The following is a 15,736-nucleotide window of genomic DNA, read 5'->3' as shown; positions in this document are numbered from 1 at the left end:
TTACATTATACACCACAGCAGAATTATCGTACCATCCATGGTGGTAAAATAAACCACCAAACGGGAAAATGAACAGGATCAAAAAGGAAAAGACTGCTTGCTGTCCCACCACCTGAATGAAGGAGATTCCATCTCAACGAAGAAGCAACTTTTCATTTTATCAATACCAGAGGCCTGATGCACGAAATTCGTGCAAGGGTAGGCCTTCCTTCCCTCAGCTGCCAGCACCGGTTTCCCTCTGGCACCCGGGACCCGGGCTTCCCTCACAGCCCCAGCTTCATCGGGAAGGTCGTCTGGAAGGACGTCCGGTCTAATTAGCATATTATGCTTTTATTATTATAGATCAGTGATGGGCAACCTTTTGAGCTTGGTGTGTCAAACTTCGCCAAAAAACTGAGCATAACTCGGGTAGTGTGTCACTTTGAGGAAAAAACATATTTCGCAAATGTTTCATCCTCAGGAGCAGCAAATGTTTTATCCACGGCATGCGGCCGCCTTAGTGGTCGCGTGTCATCAGAAGTGGCTACGCGTGTCAGTGCTGACACGCGTGCCATAGGTTCGCCATCACTGGTATAGATTCCTACTACTTCAACTCAAAGTATTTTTTAAAAATTCCCTTCCCCAGATTTGAAGAAAAATGTTTTTAAAAACTGCAAACTAGAAACAAGATTAGAATATCTGGTTTATTGGGAAAAATTCATAATAAAAACTGTAATTGCTTATCCTGCAATTTACAAAATAATAATTCGATATATCAATTGAATTGGTTTTCGTTATGTAAGTACAAACGGTAAAAAAATAATAACCCATGTGATATATCATATATTTCCCATTCAGAGATCTCATATCCCTGAATTCTCCTATTGCATGCTTTATACCAGATATTTTAAATCAGTTTACCAAAGAAGACCAGGTTTTTTACTATATTTAAGCTTTTACTTACAGTTACAATCTATCAGAAGCTGTGTCTATATGGGTAGAGCCTGCTCAACTGAGATGAGAAATTCAAGTCATTTCTTCTCCCAAGGTTGTTTTAATGTTTCTTTTGTGATAGGAACGGCCTTCCTAATGCTTTGCTACACAACCTAATCATATCTGTCAGTCACGATGACTTAGACCCAGCCCATCTTTCAACGCAATCTACTCTGGTCTTTAACATATAGACACAAAACAGTACAGATTAACATATCATTTTCCCACACCCCACCCCTACAAACCACTTTTAAAGAGAAAATTTCATCTTAGCATTTCCTTGCATAGAAGACCTTACTACTACAACAGGTTTTGGCCATGAAAGAATACTGTCCTAAATGACATATCAAGTTAATGTGAAGCTTAGCAAAAAATCTATTACTCAGGATGTGAATTAGAAATTCTCACAAATGATATGCATTTAGGAAACTCTTTTGCCTTCCTTAACTAGCAGAAGACTGGAAAAATATTTATCTTTTACATTTCTTTTAGAGTATTTGGTCCCTGACAATTTTTTACCAATATTTCCCTCTTCTTTTCCCTTAATAGACCTAGTGTAATCTGGGAAAAACAGACACTTGATCAGATTACTTAAATCTTTTAAGCCTTCTTATTTTTACCTTATAAAATGATAAGTTTCATATTCATATTCTTTTACAAATGCAGTATGAATTGTATGGACAGATATTAAGAAAATATTGGCATATTACAGGTAATTCATTAAAAGAAGTAAGTTTTGTTTTACTCTATAAAATATATATAAAAGACGAATATGAAACTATAACACCATTTATAGAAATAGTTTCTCGCACATTATTTTAGCACTTTGACTAGTCTAATGATATGGACAGTGCCCTGCTCTCCTCCCTGCCAAATAGGTTCAAAGTATTCTGGGAAAAACAGTTTCTTCTTCTGGAATCCATCCTGGCAGCAGGAATCCGTCCCCACCTTAGGCAGAGGAGTAGAAGTATCGGGGCTTGGCATTGCCCAGGAGGTCGTCTTCGTAGTTGGGGAGGCAGCAGAAGAAGAAGGAACAGCCGATCAGGATAATCGTGGCCGCCCACCCAAAGCCGTAGGCCCAGTTATAGTAGTAATAGACAGCGGGGTTGAGATGAAGGGTGAAGGTCTGGGTGTACCTCACGGGGTAAATTACCAGGGAGATGATCTGGAACACAGCTAAAGGAAAGGGGAAAAAAAATCCCAAAGTGTGAATGCATGCATTTGCTTTTAAATAAGTATTAAATCCACCTAAATGATGCTAATGAAATGGGCTGGGGTATCTAGTTAATTGTGAGCCAAAAAATATTTTTAAATGTTGTGTATCTAAGAGAGCTGGCATTGAGCAGAATACTCAATATAAGAAATACGGACAGCCGAAACTGGTTTGGCTCAGTGGATAGAGCATTGGCCTGCAGACTGAAAGGTCCCAGGTTCGATTCCGGTCAAGGGCATGTACCTTGGTTTCGGGCACATCTCCAGTAGGGCGTGTGCAGGAGGCAGCTTATCGATGTTTCTCTCTCATCAATGTTTCTAACTCTCTATACCTCTCCCTTCCTCTCTGTAAAAAAATCAATAAAATATATTTTTTTAAAAAAAGGAGAGAGAAAAGAAATACGAACAGGAGACAACTAGAGAATCACTCTACAGTTCAGGTGCAAGTATTATATACTGAAGTAAAAGCCCGAACTGTGGCATATAATAGAAAGCAGGATGGTAAGGAAGAGTATTTTTATCACCTTTGTATTTCCTGTGCCAAAGACATAGTTAATATTTTCAGTGTTAGCAAAAATAATGTATATATACACATACACACACGTGCATGCACACACACTCATCTATCACTCCGTTCAAAAGATACCGTTGGAATAGTCCTTCAGTAAATGAATGCCTAAATGAAATGACGAACCAATGATGCAAATGATCAATGCAGAGAATCACCAGAAAAGGAAGTGAGAATCTAAAGAATAACAGAAATGGATAGATGGAGGGCGAAGAGCATTTCAGGCTCAGGGAGCAGAAATGAAAGACGGGCTTTGGGGAAGCGTAAGAGAGGAAATAAAAAAGAAACGTGTCAATTTCTAATCTTTTCGGCATAAGAGTCACATTAATACAATCATTACTAATCAGATTAACATCTTAAGCAATGCAAAAGTAGAAAGAACATAACCTTCTTGTATAGTTTTTTTCAGTGAACATGCATACTTCTATCTATAATAATAAAAGGGTAATATGCTAATTAGATCAGGCATCATTCCGGGTGGCATTCCGGGTGCCTGCCGGTGCTGGAGGAGGGAAGTCTGGGTCCCGGGTGCCGGAGATAAGCTGGTGCTGGCAGCCGGGGGAAGGAAGGACTACTCTTGCACGAATTTTCGTGCATCGGGCCTCTAGTAAAGCTATAATGAGTATATCCATTCTGTACTATGTTCTGCATTTTATTGACTTAATATTTCATATGTATATTGCCAAGTCAAAGGGTATGAGCAGATTTTAGTTCTGCTTCAGTATTTAAAAATATTTCAAAAACAATTTGAACTGCAAAAAGCCAAATAGAAGCAGAGGTGGGATTTGACAAGGTTCCTCTTATCTTTGGTGATTCCAAGTAATTTCTGATTTTAAAATATTATTCCAAAAGCAAACTTTCAAGCATGAGGAACACTAGAATAAACTTTATCTCTAATCGAGAGGAATTTTTAAATATGCAGGCGAGGGCAGAGCCTGCATGGGCCAGTTCCCTGAGGCCACCCCCTGCCTCTCAGCCAGGGCCGTTTGTCCTGCCCGAGGCTCTGTGGGAACCCAGCACAAAGTGGTCTCCCTCTGGGCTCATGCTTGATCTCATGGACCCCTTCAGCCACAAGGCTTCTGACCTGTGTCCAAGGCTTCTGCTCACTTTGTGTTTGTACTCCAGGTCTGTCGCTGGACTTCTGCTTTGCTCCCAGGAGCCTAAGTTATCTTGAGAAATGACCTGTGGCCTCGCTTTGCCATCATCAGCTCCTTCTCCTTTCCCCTCCTCAGGAAATCCAGTTTTGTATCTAAATCCGGTCTGTGGCTGGGGTCCTGCCCCTTGGACAGACTTCCCTAGGGCCAGGTGCCTTCCTAAAATTTCAAATTATTCTTGCTCCCAGAGTCCTACTTGTTATATTCCATGAATTAACATTTACTCTGAGCCCCAACCACCTGCATAACTAAATGTCTGGTTCCCCAGCACTGGTGATGAGGCGATTACAGGGCTGGCCTCTTCCAGGTCCCCCATCCCACTACAGAAAACCCTTTCACGACCCTCCGCATCATAAGACACAAAACTCCTTCAATAAGTAAAATGGCTCAAGGACATTACCGCCCCCCAGCATGGGGCTCCCAGAAGGCAGGCACTGGGCCCACTGCGGGGACACTGCCTTGCAGGGCTGACTCAGCCCCGATCCCTCAGGATAGGGGTGCCACTGGACATGGCGTCACCTACAAGAGATGGTATTCAGTAGGGGTGGGGAATGTCCAGCCTGAGGGCCTTATAAGGCCCACCAAATCATTCGATCTGGCCCTGCCAAGGCATTAGGGGTGAGTTAATTAAATGTTGGACCAAATACAGCAGGCTAATTTTTAAGTTGATAATTTTGTATGGCCCATGAGTGATGTTATACATATCCAAATGGCCCTTGGCAGAAAAAAGGTTCCCACCCCTGGTATACAGAATGACAACCTTGCTCATTTGGAAGGGGAGCTAAGAGGACCAGGTGAGACACAGGAGGAAAGGGCTCTAGCTCTTCTGGTTTTTGTTGTTAATCCTCACCCAAGGATACTTTTCCACTGGTTTTTAGAGAGAGTGGAAAGGAGGGGGAGAGACAGAGAAAGAAAGAGAGAGAGAGAGAGAGAGAGAGAGAGAGAGAGAGAGAGAGAAACATCGATGTGAAAGAGACACATCGATTGGTTGCCCACAGCTCTAGATCTTAAAACACCTCTCTCCTCCGTGACTTGTGCCCTTGGTGACACATTTTCTGAGAACAGGTCAGGAACTGCAATTGTCAGGGATCTTCTTTGCGGACCGGGCACCTGCACCATGTCCAGGGAAGGTGGAATGAAGAACTGCTGACACACACACTTACCCGCCAGGGCCAGGAGGCCTCCGATCACTCTCAGGAAGACGAGCATTTGGGGTCCGCAGAGGGCAAAGAAGGAGAGGATGAAGCAGATGCACAGGATGATGAAGCCGCAGAAGAGCGTGGCAGCGGCTGCCCTTCCCCATGCTGCGGGCGGAAGGAAACAGTGATCAACAGACAGATGTGCCAAATTCCACAGCCACTTAGCAAAGTATGGGTAGCAGTGTTTTTTCTTTCTACTAATTACATTTGGATGGAAGAACAGTTTTTCTTTTGACAAGACTCAAGCGTCTCCATGTCTCAGGGGGGAATTAGGCAACCCGTATGTAGGACAATAATACCTTGATACCCAATAATGCCTCGTCCCTTCGTTTTTAGGACAAGTGTTTCTATCTCTGAGATGAAAGTTAAATTTCATGAAATTATCTCTTGTTTAATAAACTGGCCATAGAAACTAGTAGATTTAAAAGGTTCACTCAAGTTCTAACACAACACGACCATAATAAGCAGCATTTGGGGTACTGAACAATTCAAAGTACCATCTCTTTAGGAAATGTTTCCAACACCTCTTAAAGGATCTTTGTTTCATATCAATACTTGGTTCCGTGCAAAAATAATCTTTGAAAACATAAACTTATGAGTAGGCAGAGATGTGAACTAAAACAATTTAATTGTAAAGTAGCTGTGATTTTTTAAAAAAATAACACGGTTAAGCACAGTATTTCTAGATTTTTGCCTAAATTTTAATGCTGGAGTATCCAGAATTTAACTCTTACTGCACAAGAGTTCTTAACCATCGATGTTGGCCCTAAAATGAGCTCTGAGTGTGGAAATCTGCAGGGGCTCCTCCAGCCCCGTGTCATGCTACCCTCCGCCCGTGGAAGTGGAGAGCCGTGAACCCAGGCTCGTGGTTCCAGTCAGTATTCTTACTGTTCAACCTGCTCTGGTTTTTAAGATTTCTTCACACACAACCTTCTCTCTAATGGTAATAACTAACATTTTAGAAGTAATTGCTCTGTGGCAGGCACTGGGTTAGGAACTGGACATATTTAGCTCACTGAATCCTCACAATAACTTTTTAGGGTTCATACTGATACAATTTCTTTAGAAATGAAGCTATATACTAAGGCTTCGAGAGTTCAAATAGCCTGCTATAGCCACACAGCCAGTAAGTGATGTCGGCAGAGTTTGATTCAGAGCCTGCCTGAATCGAAAACGTAATGTTTTTTAAAGCTATAATTTACACACCATAAAATTCACCCTTTTCAAGTATACAATTCAGTGGTTTTTATATTCACAGAGTTGTGCAACCATCACCACTTACAATTCCAACATTTTTATCACCCCAAAAAGAAATTCCATGTCCTTCCATTCCCCCTTCCTGCAGCTTCTGGCAACCACTAATCTACTTTCTGTCTCTATAAATTTGCCTATTGTGGACATTTCAGATAAATGGGATCATACACTATGCAGCTGTTTTGACTGCCTTCTCTCATTTAGAATAATGTATTCAAGGTGCATCTATGTTGTAGCACGCATTAGTACTTCATTCCTTTTTTTATAGCCAAAATATATTCTATTGCATGGATACCTCACAGGTTGGTTATCCATTCATTCATTAATGGACGAACATGCATCCTTCATCGATTACTCTTTGTGGCATTTGAAAAGAAGAGTCGTGTGCACCTCTGCCCTGGTTTTACTCCAGCTGCAGTACAGCTCGGCTGACAAATTCATCCTCACTTCATTCTAGGTCATTTGACTGGTCAAAGTTAAAGATGTGGGTGGGATAGCAGAAAGAGCAAGGGCTTTGGAGACAGAACTGGGTCTCACATATACACTACCTCTGCCACCTATAAGCCACTGTCACTCTGCGCATCTGCTGCCCAAGGCTAAAAATACCTTCTTTCAAGATTATTGTAAGACGATAACAGCGTGTGTGTGAAAAGTCACATAGCTCAGAAAGTTCCTCCTGTATTCCTATGATGTTTCTCCAGGAACTCAAGTTTTCGTTTTATTCTACATTCACACGGTTCCGCACTGTCACATAAAGGCTGTTCCTCAGTCCCCCACTGCATTTTCATATCTCCATCTGTTATAGACAAACCCAAGCTAAGTTCTCCTATTCCCTTGAGCGAGCCCCATGTGCCCTCCAGATCTTCCTCTGGATTCATGAATGACTGGGACCCAGATAATGAAGGAGAAGACACATTTTTATATGCTCAAATACCATGTGTTTATACAAACTACCCCTTAGCACAGTGGTCTAGGTGCGCCTAGTTTTATCTTTACACTTTTTATTCCCTCCAAGTCTCCTTCCTCTTCCCGTGAGATCAATGAGATATTTGGGGGAAAAGTAAAATAGAAATGTTTTCTTTTAAAATAGAAATGAATAAAGTAAAAAAAAATGAAATTGAGTAAGTCTCTTTTCTCACTTTTGCTTTGTTCTTCAAGCAAGGTAACTTTCAATAGAAGAGGAACCATGCTTTGAGAAGAGCATTAATAATCGGGTCATCTCAAAGTCTAGCCCACACACCAACGAGTCAAAATCATCAGGGGAGCTCATAGAAATACAGGTTCCTGTGCCTCCCTCCAGAAATACTGAATCAGAGCTTGAGGCGTAGTGTCCAGGAATCTGAATGTAATCTGTGAACATAAGTATAAACACAGAGCATTTTAAGAACGTTTCCTATGTTACGTTAAAACAACTCAGTTAATGTCTTGCTTATTTATAATGCTGAATCATCAAAATGGAAAATTGAGGACATTCTGTTTTGACAAAGGCTGCCTTGGCAGTAGACCTGTAAAACCTGCTCCTGCCGATGGAAACGCCCACAATGACTCACTTAACTATCACTTAAGACAGAAATCTTGGCATGGTTTTAAAGATTCTATTCTGACTGATGAATGACAAGTAAGGCAAACTGCCTTCTCATGTCAATGACTATTTTGCTGTAAAATGATGAGATGGATCCTACCAGATGTGAGCAAGGTACTCCCAGGCCAATAATCTGTCCTAAAAGGAGACCGATTGTTATGAATACTTAGGACATGGCAATTCCCCATGACATTTATTTCAAAAACATGTACCGTAAGTACTTTTGGTCTCAGTTACCCAGAATGAGCCTCATATCTACAGTTACCCAACTCTTTTGGGAAGTATTTACATTTTTGTAGTGTATAATGGTCACTATACCATATTTACCAACCCTTTTAAAACTTGTCCTCAAGTTAATTTGTCTATGATTCAACAGCTGGTTCTCAGTTCTTCAAAGGCAGACAGTCCATCTTGATCTATTCTGAAGACATTATTACTTTATGTACTTTAAATGTTATTGCCTTTCCTAATTGTGTGTGTGTGTGTGTGTGTGTGTGTGTGTGTGTGTGTGTGTGTGTGTGGAGTCAGGCATGACTCTCATTGTCAATTATTATTCTCTGAATTGAAGACACAAAAGCATACAATACTCCAGGTAAACAGTTTCCAGTAGGAAAGCTTTTTGTTTATATGTTTTGTACCCTTAAGGGAAAATACATCTGGTGTTTTATATACATAATCTATTATGTCATAAGTTTATCTTCTAGATACCACTTGGAGAAGTTCATATTATCAAAGAAACCAGCAGCATTATAAATCCTATTTTAAACAGGATTTATTAACGATCCATTTAGATGAAGAATGGCTTATCAAATTTTTCTCTAGCTTTAAGATTCAACATTAAATCAACAACATGGAAATGATTCTATGGTCACTAAAGAAACTCTGAGCTTTTCCTAGGAAATGTTTTTTCGTTTTTTGCATGAAAATGAATTGCTATATCTTTTCCCAGAGATTACATGCGAAAACACAATGTTACAAGGCAAATGAGACTAGGAAAAGATCAGTAAGGTCAACTGATAAGAAAAGAGCAAACAAAGTAAAAATAAATACCTTGAATGTCAAGCTAGAAATCATAAACCAAACTGAAGTTTGTGAAAATAAAAAAATAAACTTTTATTTTAAGACAAGGAGAACATTGCTGATATTTTTAATATTGTTGGCAATATTTTAGAGACTCACTAATTTTTCCCTTGAAGTTAGTACTTTTTTTAATGGTTTTCTGCATTCTTCAGTAGTTTTACAAGTGGACACTACACATTAACCAAAACAGTCTGTAATCTAGCCCCTTATTCAGTGCCCTGCAGACACCAACCTGTTACCCAACTAGAGTAGGTTCCCTTTCCAGAACAAAGGATTCATTTGTTAATAATATCAAAGGCCCCACCTACTGAATCTGAATGTTGTCAGATCTCTTCGTGTTGTTTCTATAGGATTCTTCAGATGATATACAAGCCCAACTGAAAACTGGATAAAATCATAATTAAAAAAATAAAAGATCCTATCTATAAATAAATATAAGCATGGGTGGATGACATATTCAAAAAGACTGTTGCATGTTCAATGAGGAAGCAATCTGCAGGAATACAGGCCAGTGCTTCTGAAACTTAACAGTGCTTAGGAATCACCTGGGGATTCTTGTGCAAATACAGATTCCAATTCAGTAGGTGGGGCCTGAGTCACTGCGTGTCCAATAACCTCCAGATAACGCTGATACTGCTGTTCTTCGACATTGTGAGTAGCAAATATTACAGGACAACACCGAACAGGCCTCCAAAAACATCAGCATAGGAAGAAGCAAGGTTTTGGAAGGCAGAAGGAGTGGCTTTAAAGGAGGAATGACAGGGTCACCCAGGAGAGCTCCACAGTTGGTGTGAGATTCCTAACATGCTCTGCATTTCTCCTGCAGCAGAGCCAGCCGATAACTACTTTCCACAGTGTTTTCACAGAACTAGGGTACTTTACCCTCTCATGGTCTTTTAAAGGCAGAATGGTGAAAGCTTCCTACACAGGAAGATGCAAAAACAAGGAATTGTACCCAGAATTCACACAAGATAAACAGCAGCGAATTTAGGATCTACCCTTACATACAAGTAAGTCTGTCAGACAGAAGAAGGCCACAGAGTAGAATTTACAGGGAAGCACATTTCAGCTCTGTGGGTAGAAGAGGGTGGAAGAGAAGTGCTTTTAAACAAATAGCATCAACAAGAGAACTGAATTAAGTTGCTGAACAAAGGGAAGAAGCTCAGATGGGGCATGGGTGGTGTTGATGAGAGCGCTCGGAGAAAGCTCGGATAGGTGCACTCTTATTCCCTTCTAATTCTACTCGTCTAGGAGTCTGTTCTGTTTACAGGGAGAAGACAAGTCCAGTCACTAACGAGGGAGGGGGGCTCTCGGGTGGTTAATGCTACATGCAGCAAATGTGGCGTGCACTGGGCTAGATCACTGGTTCCTAGACTTCACGATTGTAAAAATCAATATACATATTTTTTTAAACTATGAAAATCAATTGAGAGTGGCCAATTATTTTATTTTGCCAGGTAAGGATATAAACACATGCCCTCAAAGAGTAATCTATCTACTAACGCCCAATTTCATAAAACTAAGAACGTTTTAATATTTCACCTTGCCCCCACCAAAAGCCACAAGAGCATCATCTCAAAATGCAGTCCCTTAAGTTGAATTTAGCCTGATGTAAACCTATTAGCTTCATATTTGTTTTTCTCATTTCCTGTACATTTAAGAACCATAGGGCTAAATGATCTAAAAATGTTTCAGATAATACTCTGATTCTTTGACTTACCCAAGAATGATGTCATGTTTTAAAAAGAACAACACACACACAACAAAATAAAAACATTCAGTGCGTTCTGTGGTATCAAAGGGCGTCTTTGTAAAAATGAGGCTCTGCACTTCTGTCCAGACCAAGGAAAATGCTCTTCAGCACCGACTCCCCACTTTCATTCTTGGTGCACACATTCCTCTCTATTCTTCTCCACCCTGACAAGCTGGAGCTTGCTTGAGATTTGAAATCTACACCACTGATGCTTAAAATATCCTCCTGAGGGATTTTTTTCTTAAAGCTGAAAAAGAAGGTACCAGTAGTGCAAAAATAGCATGTGTGAATATGCATTCAAATATAATTTTGCATTTTATTTATAGATGAAATAAGAATGATCATTTCAATGTTTAAATCTAGATATTCTTTTCTGGTTTTGAGAAATATAAACCATGAGTTTTTAAAAATTCAAACAAGTATCTGTAAAGCTGGGTATTTATTTAGTTGTTACTATCACGAAAAGAACATACTCAGCATATAATTTGGTTCATTTATAGGAAAAATGAGGTAATATGGTAATCTGAAATTCTTAAGAAACTGTTAATAACGGAGAAGAGTATAATATTCTGCTTTTTACATAATATTAAGGAACTACATAGCTCTCTATTTAAAAAGTCTGTATTATTTAGTATTAATGCCAATACTTGCCAAGAATAACCTGTCTTTAATACCAAAATTAATGTATTAATATTATGGTCCTGGCCGGGTTAGCTCAGTTGGTTAGAGCATTGTTCCGATACACCAAGGTTGTGGGTTTGATTCTCGGTCAAGGGCACATATAAGAATCAACCAATGAATGCATAAATAAGTGGAACAACAAATCAATGTTTCCCTTTCTCTCAAATCAATATATAAAAATTAAAAAATAAACATTATGAATATCAATGAGATGGTCAAGCACTTTATAATAAAAAGGTAAACTTATTAGTTTCAGTGGTAAACACAATGTTTATTTTCTAGTACAGATCAAGAAGTTTTTTTTAAAAAAAATGGATGTACCTACTCAATTCTTTATATTGAGATACCATTTTAATTAGTCATCAACCTTAGTCCTTATTGTGTTTATTCATAGGTGGGAGTGTGTGTAAACTGCTTACTACATTTTAGATAAAGTAGTATAAACACACTGTCTTCAGCAAGACCTTATTAAGGCTATCTGAAAATCTCCAGGGTTCAGAGATACCTAAATCATCGCCCTACAATGCAGGCACAATGGCTGCATCTGTGAGACAAAACTAATGAACAGTCCTTGCCAGAAAGTGGAGCAGAAGTATAATCAACACTCCCTCCCACTCATCTTTGATTTCAACAGCCCAAAACGGACCTCTCCTGGTGAATTCCTACCTATTTTCTCCTTCCCATAGTCACCTAATCTATAGCAATAGATTTAAGACTCACTTGGAAAACTGAACTTTCCAAAAACCAGTTTCACTTTTAAATTGATCTATATACACTAGATCAATATTTTCTTTACAATCAAGAGTTAATGCTTTACACTTCTGTCTAATTAAAAAAATAGTAATTAAACTAAGAAACAAAACCTGCTTACTCCCTTTCAAATACAAAGCAGTCTATCAACCTGAGATTCAAAGCGCCACACCCTAGGAAAGGGAGCTCATCCCGAAAGTTAAGAAAAAAAGGAAGGAGACCTGACTTGGGGTGAACACACAATAAGCAGATGACGTATTATAGAATTGTACACCTGAAACCTATGTAATTATATTAACTAATGTCACCCCAATATATTCAATAAAAAACAAAGTGTGCAATTCAATTTAAAGGAAAGAAAAAGTGCATTGTGTGTGTTTCTCAGGAGGGCTGTGATCACAGGCAAAGCCTTGCAGGTCAGGTCACGTCCCAGCAATAGTGCGGATGGGGTTCTGCCAGCACCCCAACCCACACAGGGCACTGACTTCCAACTCATAGGTAAAGTATTGCTGAGTATTTTGGGGGTCTGTATGAGACTTTGGAGTGATTATCATAGTCTGTTTAAAAAACACACCTATTTAAGCAGACCTATTAAAGTCCCCTACAAGCTGCTAAATTCGAATGCATTATAAGATACAGATATATTATTTCAAAGAAATGAATTCTCTTTAAAAACCTAACAGACTTTCAATAATACAAACCCTGGCAGGCCTGCCGTTTGTGTTTTAGGAAAAGAAAAACACACTTTAAGGAAAGCAGGAATTCCCTTCAGTTTTTACCTTTTATGACCTGCCAATGAGGACCATGCCTCCTTTTGGAGAAGAGAAAAGGCCACGGTGGGACCTTGCAAGCAATCCCACAGTCCATAAGAATCAGCACCAAGCCCCTGATAGAGGCCCCAGAAACAAACAGTTTGGTTGGAAGCTCTGGGCCATTGAGGGCTGGGGAGGAGGAGGGGGCCGGTCAAGTCTCTGGTCCCAGAAGGAAATGAAAAAAGGTAGATGACCTTCTTTCTCTTTCTCGGTTTAAAACTATTACACCTGGTTGGTAAGGTCCCAGTGAGTAATATTTGGCTTTAAGCTTCTGATTATGTTCCTGCTTAAACCCGGCCGTTCTTCACACCTACCAGTTAGCAGGCGCAGCATCAGGCAAAACCAGGCTCCTCTGGGGTCTGTTCTAGCAACAAGTTAAGCACGGAGGCTCCCTCCACGCGGGAAAAATAAACTACTCCGTCTTCAATATACAGTGTCCCCCCAAAACATGTATACACACTTTATCAGCCAATTGCTCCATTTTAAAATGCAATGTATTTTAATAAACACCGCCTTTATAATTATTCAAAGTGTGTGTGTATACATTTTGGAGGGGGACACTCTATATACATATGTGTGTTAACTCTGCTTCATTTCGCTGATGTGGAAGTGTGTTTGCTTTTTCGATTTAAAAATCACATTCAAATAAAGTTTTCTAAACAGCAAGGCCGTGCTTAAGCCGAAAAAACACCACCCCCCTCCTCCAAGACAAAAAGTAACAAGAACTAGCCCGAAGCATTAAATACTAGTACAGTATCAGCTGAAATGTCCACCAAGGGAGCTTTTACGCCAACATTAGGGAAGGCCGGTATTTAAAATGCGTCTATTTTGATCATCAGAACCCTAGGAGAAGGCGGAATGGGAGGAAATTTCAGTAGGTGTCAAAAAAGATAGACTTTGTTCATTATATGTACTCATCGAGCCTTTCCAAATGATTGAAATCGTCTTCTGCACGGAACCGACAAACCCTACGAGAAAGCACTGTTTGAACTGCGGTCATTTCCTTCCAGTGTGGAGCCTGGTTTGGGCCACTCAGTGCCGCTCCTTGCTCAGATCGGAGGCAGGAAGCTAAACTCGGAACAGATTTTTTTTTTTTTTTTTAAATCGCCCATTATTCCTAACCCTGTTCAGTCCCTTCCCCAAGGGCGGCTTCCGAAGGCCGGGCACTCCCACTGCACCGGCGCACACCCGGCCGCGACCCGGAGGACTTCCCGGCGGCGGCGGCGGCCGGCGGCACTCACCGTATTCCATGAGGCTCTGGCAGCCATCCGCCTCGGACCCGCTGCCGCCGCCCTCGTGGAAGCATCGCCACCACAGCGAGGACGTCTGGATGTGGTCGCTCGACTGCAGCCAGCCGCGGCCGGCCAGCGCGATGATGTCGAAGGCGATGGCGCTGAGCAGGAGCAGGGGCAGGATCCACCTGCAGCGCTCGCAGGCCAGGCCGCAGCGCAGCATCTCGACGGCGGGGCGCGAAGGAGAGGGGCGCGCGGGGCTCGGGAGCCGGCGGAGAGTGGCCCGCGAGCGCAGGCCGAGGGACAAAAGGGAAGAGGCGGCGGGGGCGCGGCGCCCGGCCCCACCCGGACTCCGGTGACTCAGAGGAGCGCGCCGCCCGGACCTGTCGCGCGGGCGGGGCCGCACCGGGAGAGGCGGGGCGGGCTCGGGTTACACCCGTGCGGGTGCGCTTTCCCCGCCCGGGGCGCACCTGGAGGTGCCCGGCCGGGGGGCGAAGGCCCGGGTCCCCGCTGCAACCAGGCGCGCCTCTGGGCTTCCCCGCGACCTTATTCTCCTCTTCCAGGATCCTCTCACTGTAAATGTTGTTTTATTATTATTATTATTATTATTATTATTATTATTATTATTATTCTCATTGCTTCGACGTGTGCCCGTTTTAATCTGCACAGCACTGGCTAACTATTTAACCCCCGACGTCGGATAAGGGTCTGGTTTTCAGCAACACCGTTTTAAGTTGCAGGCAGCTCGAGGTGGGTGTTGGAACGTACCTGTGGGCCCACGCGGCCCTCCGTGTGATCGCGGGTTGGCGAGCCCCGGAGCAGGCCCAGGGCACTTCCTCCTGGGCTCCACCTTGTACCTTGGACTCTTGTCTGCGCACAGGCCCGCCTTTCCCACCCGGCTGCCAGCTCTGCGGCAGCGAGGCCACGCTTGTTATTTGTCGGTGTGTCCCTGGTGTCTAGCACCGTGTCTGGCTCTTAAGGGAGCTCAGTTGACACTGGATGCGTGAACACACTGAACGTCACATCCTCGGATGTTCACTTCACTGGCTTCTCAGATACCTTCTCGTCCTGTTTGCCTCAGCCCCCTCCCTATCACAGATCTCTGCCTATTCAAACCCCACTCTATCTACTCTTTTCATTTACTATTGAAGTTTCTCCAAATAAAAACCACATGCCAATAGGCACTCAGAACCTAAAGCGCCACCTCAGTGTCCTAGCTCTGCTTCCCTCACCACGTGACTCCTCAGGTGTGGCAGGGAGGGTGGGTGGCAGCTGGGAGTGCTTACGAGGCACTAAAGGAGAAGCAAGGTCTGGGTGTTGGGCAAATCATGAAAAACATCCAATGAGAGTCACATCTTACCTTGTACCTCCAAAGATTTCTTCTGACTCCCTTACTTTTTCTATTAATTTAATAGAAAAGAAGAGGGAAGTACATGGCAATGTTTAAAATTGAATTTGGTGTTCTCAATAGACACAATACTCTTATC

The 15,736-nt window shown here is 41.9% G+C and overlaps 1 protein-coding gene across 1 annotated transcript; it reads right to left on the bottom strand.

The window, feature by feature from the left end:
• Window positions 1–669: 669 nt before the first annotated feature.
• On the bottom strand, window positions 670–14,573 carry PERP (p53 apoptosis effector related to PMP22). Its single transcript, XM_008161992.3, has 3 exons — window positions 14,259–14,573; window positions 5,070–5,210; window positions 670–2,148 (listed from the first exon to the last, which is right to left on the bottom strand). The coding sequence occupies exons 1-3, from the start codon at window positions 14,470–14,472 to the stop codon at window positions 1,922–1,924; spliced, it is 582 nt and encodes a 193-aa protein (XP_008160214.1). The 5' UTR covers window positions 14,473–14,573; the 3' UTR covers window positions 670–1,921.
• Between the last annotated feature and the right edge of the window lie 1,163 nt (window positions 14,574–15,736).

The sequence above is a fragment of the Eptesicus fuscus genome, chromosome 10 (assembly GCF_027574615.1).
Source record: "Eptesicus fuscus isolate TK198812 chromosome 10, DD_ASM_mEF_20220401, whole genome shotgun sequence".
Taxonomy (NCBI): domain Eukaryota; kingdom Metazoa; phylum Chordata; class Mammalia; order Chiroptera; family Vespertilionidae; genus Eptesicus; species Eptesicus fuscus.
Note: the sequence above shows the minus strand (reverse complement) of the source record. Positions and strands in the feature narration are given on the sequence as shown.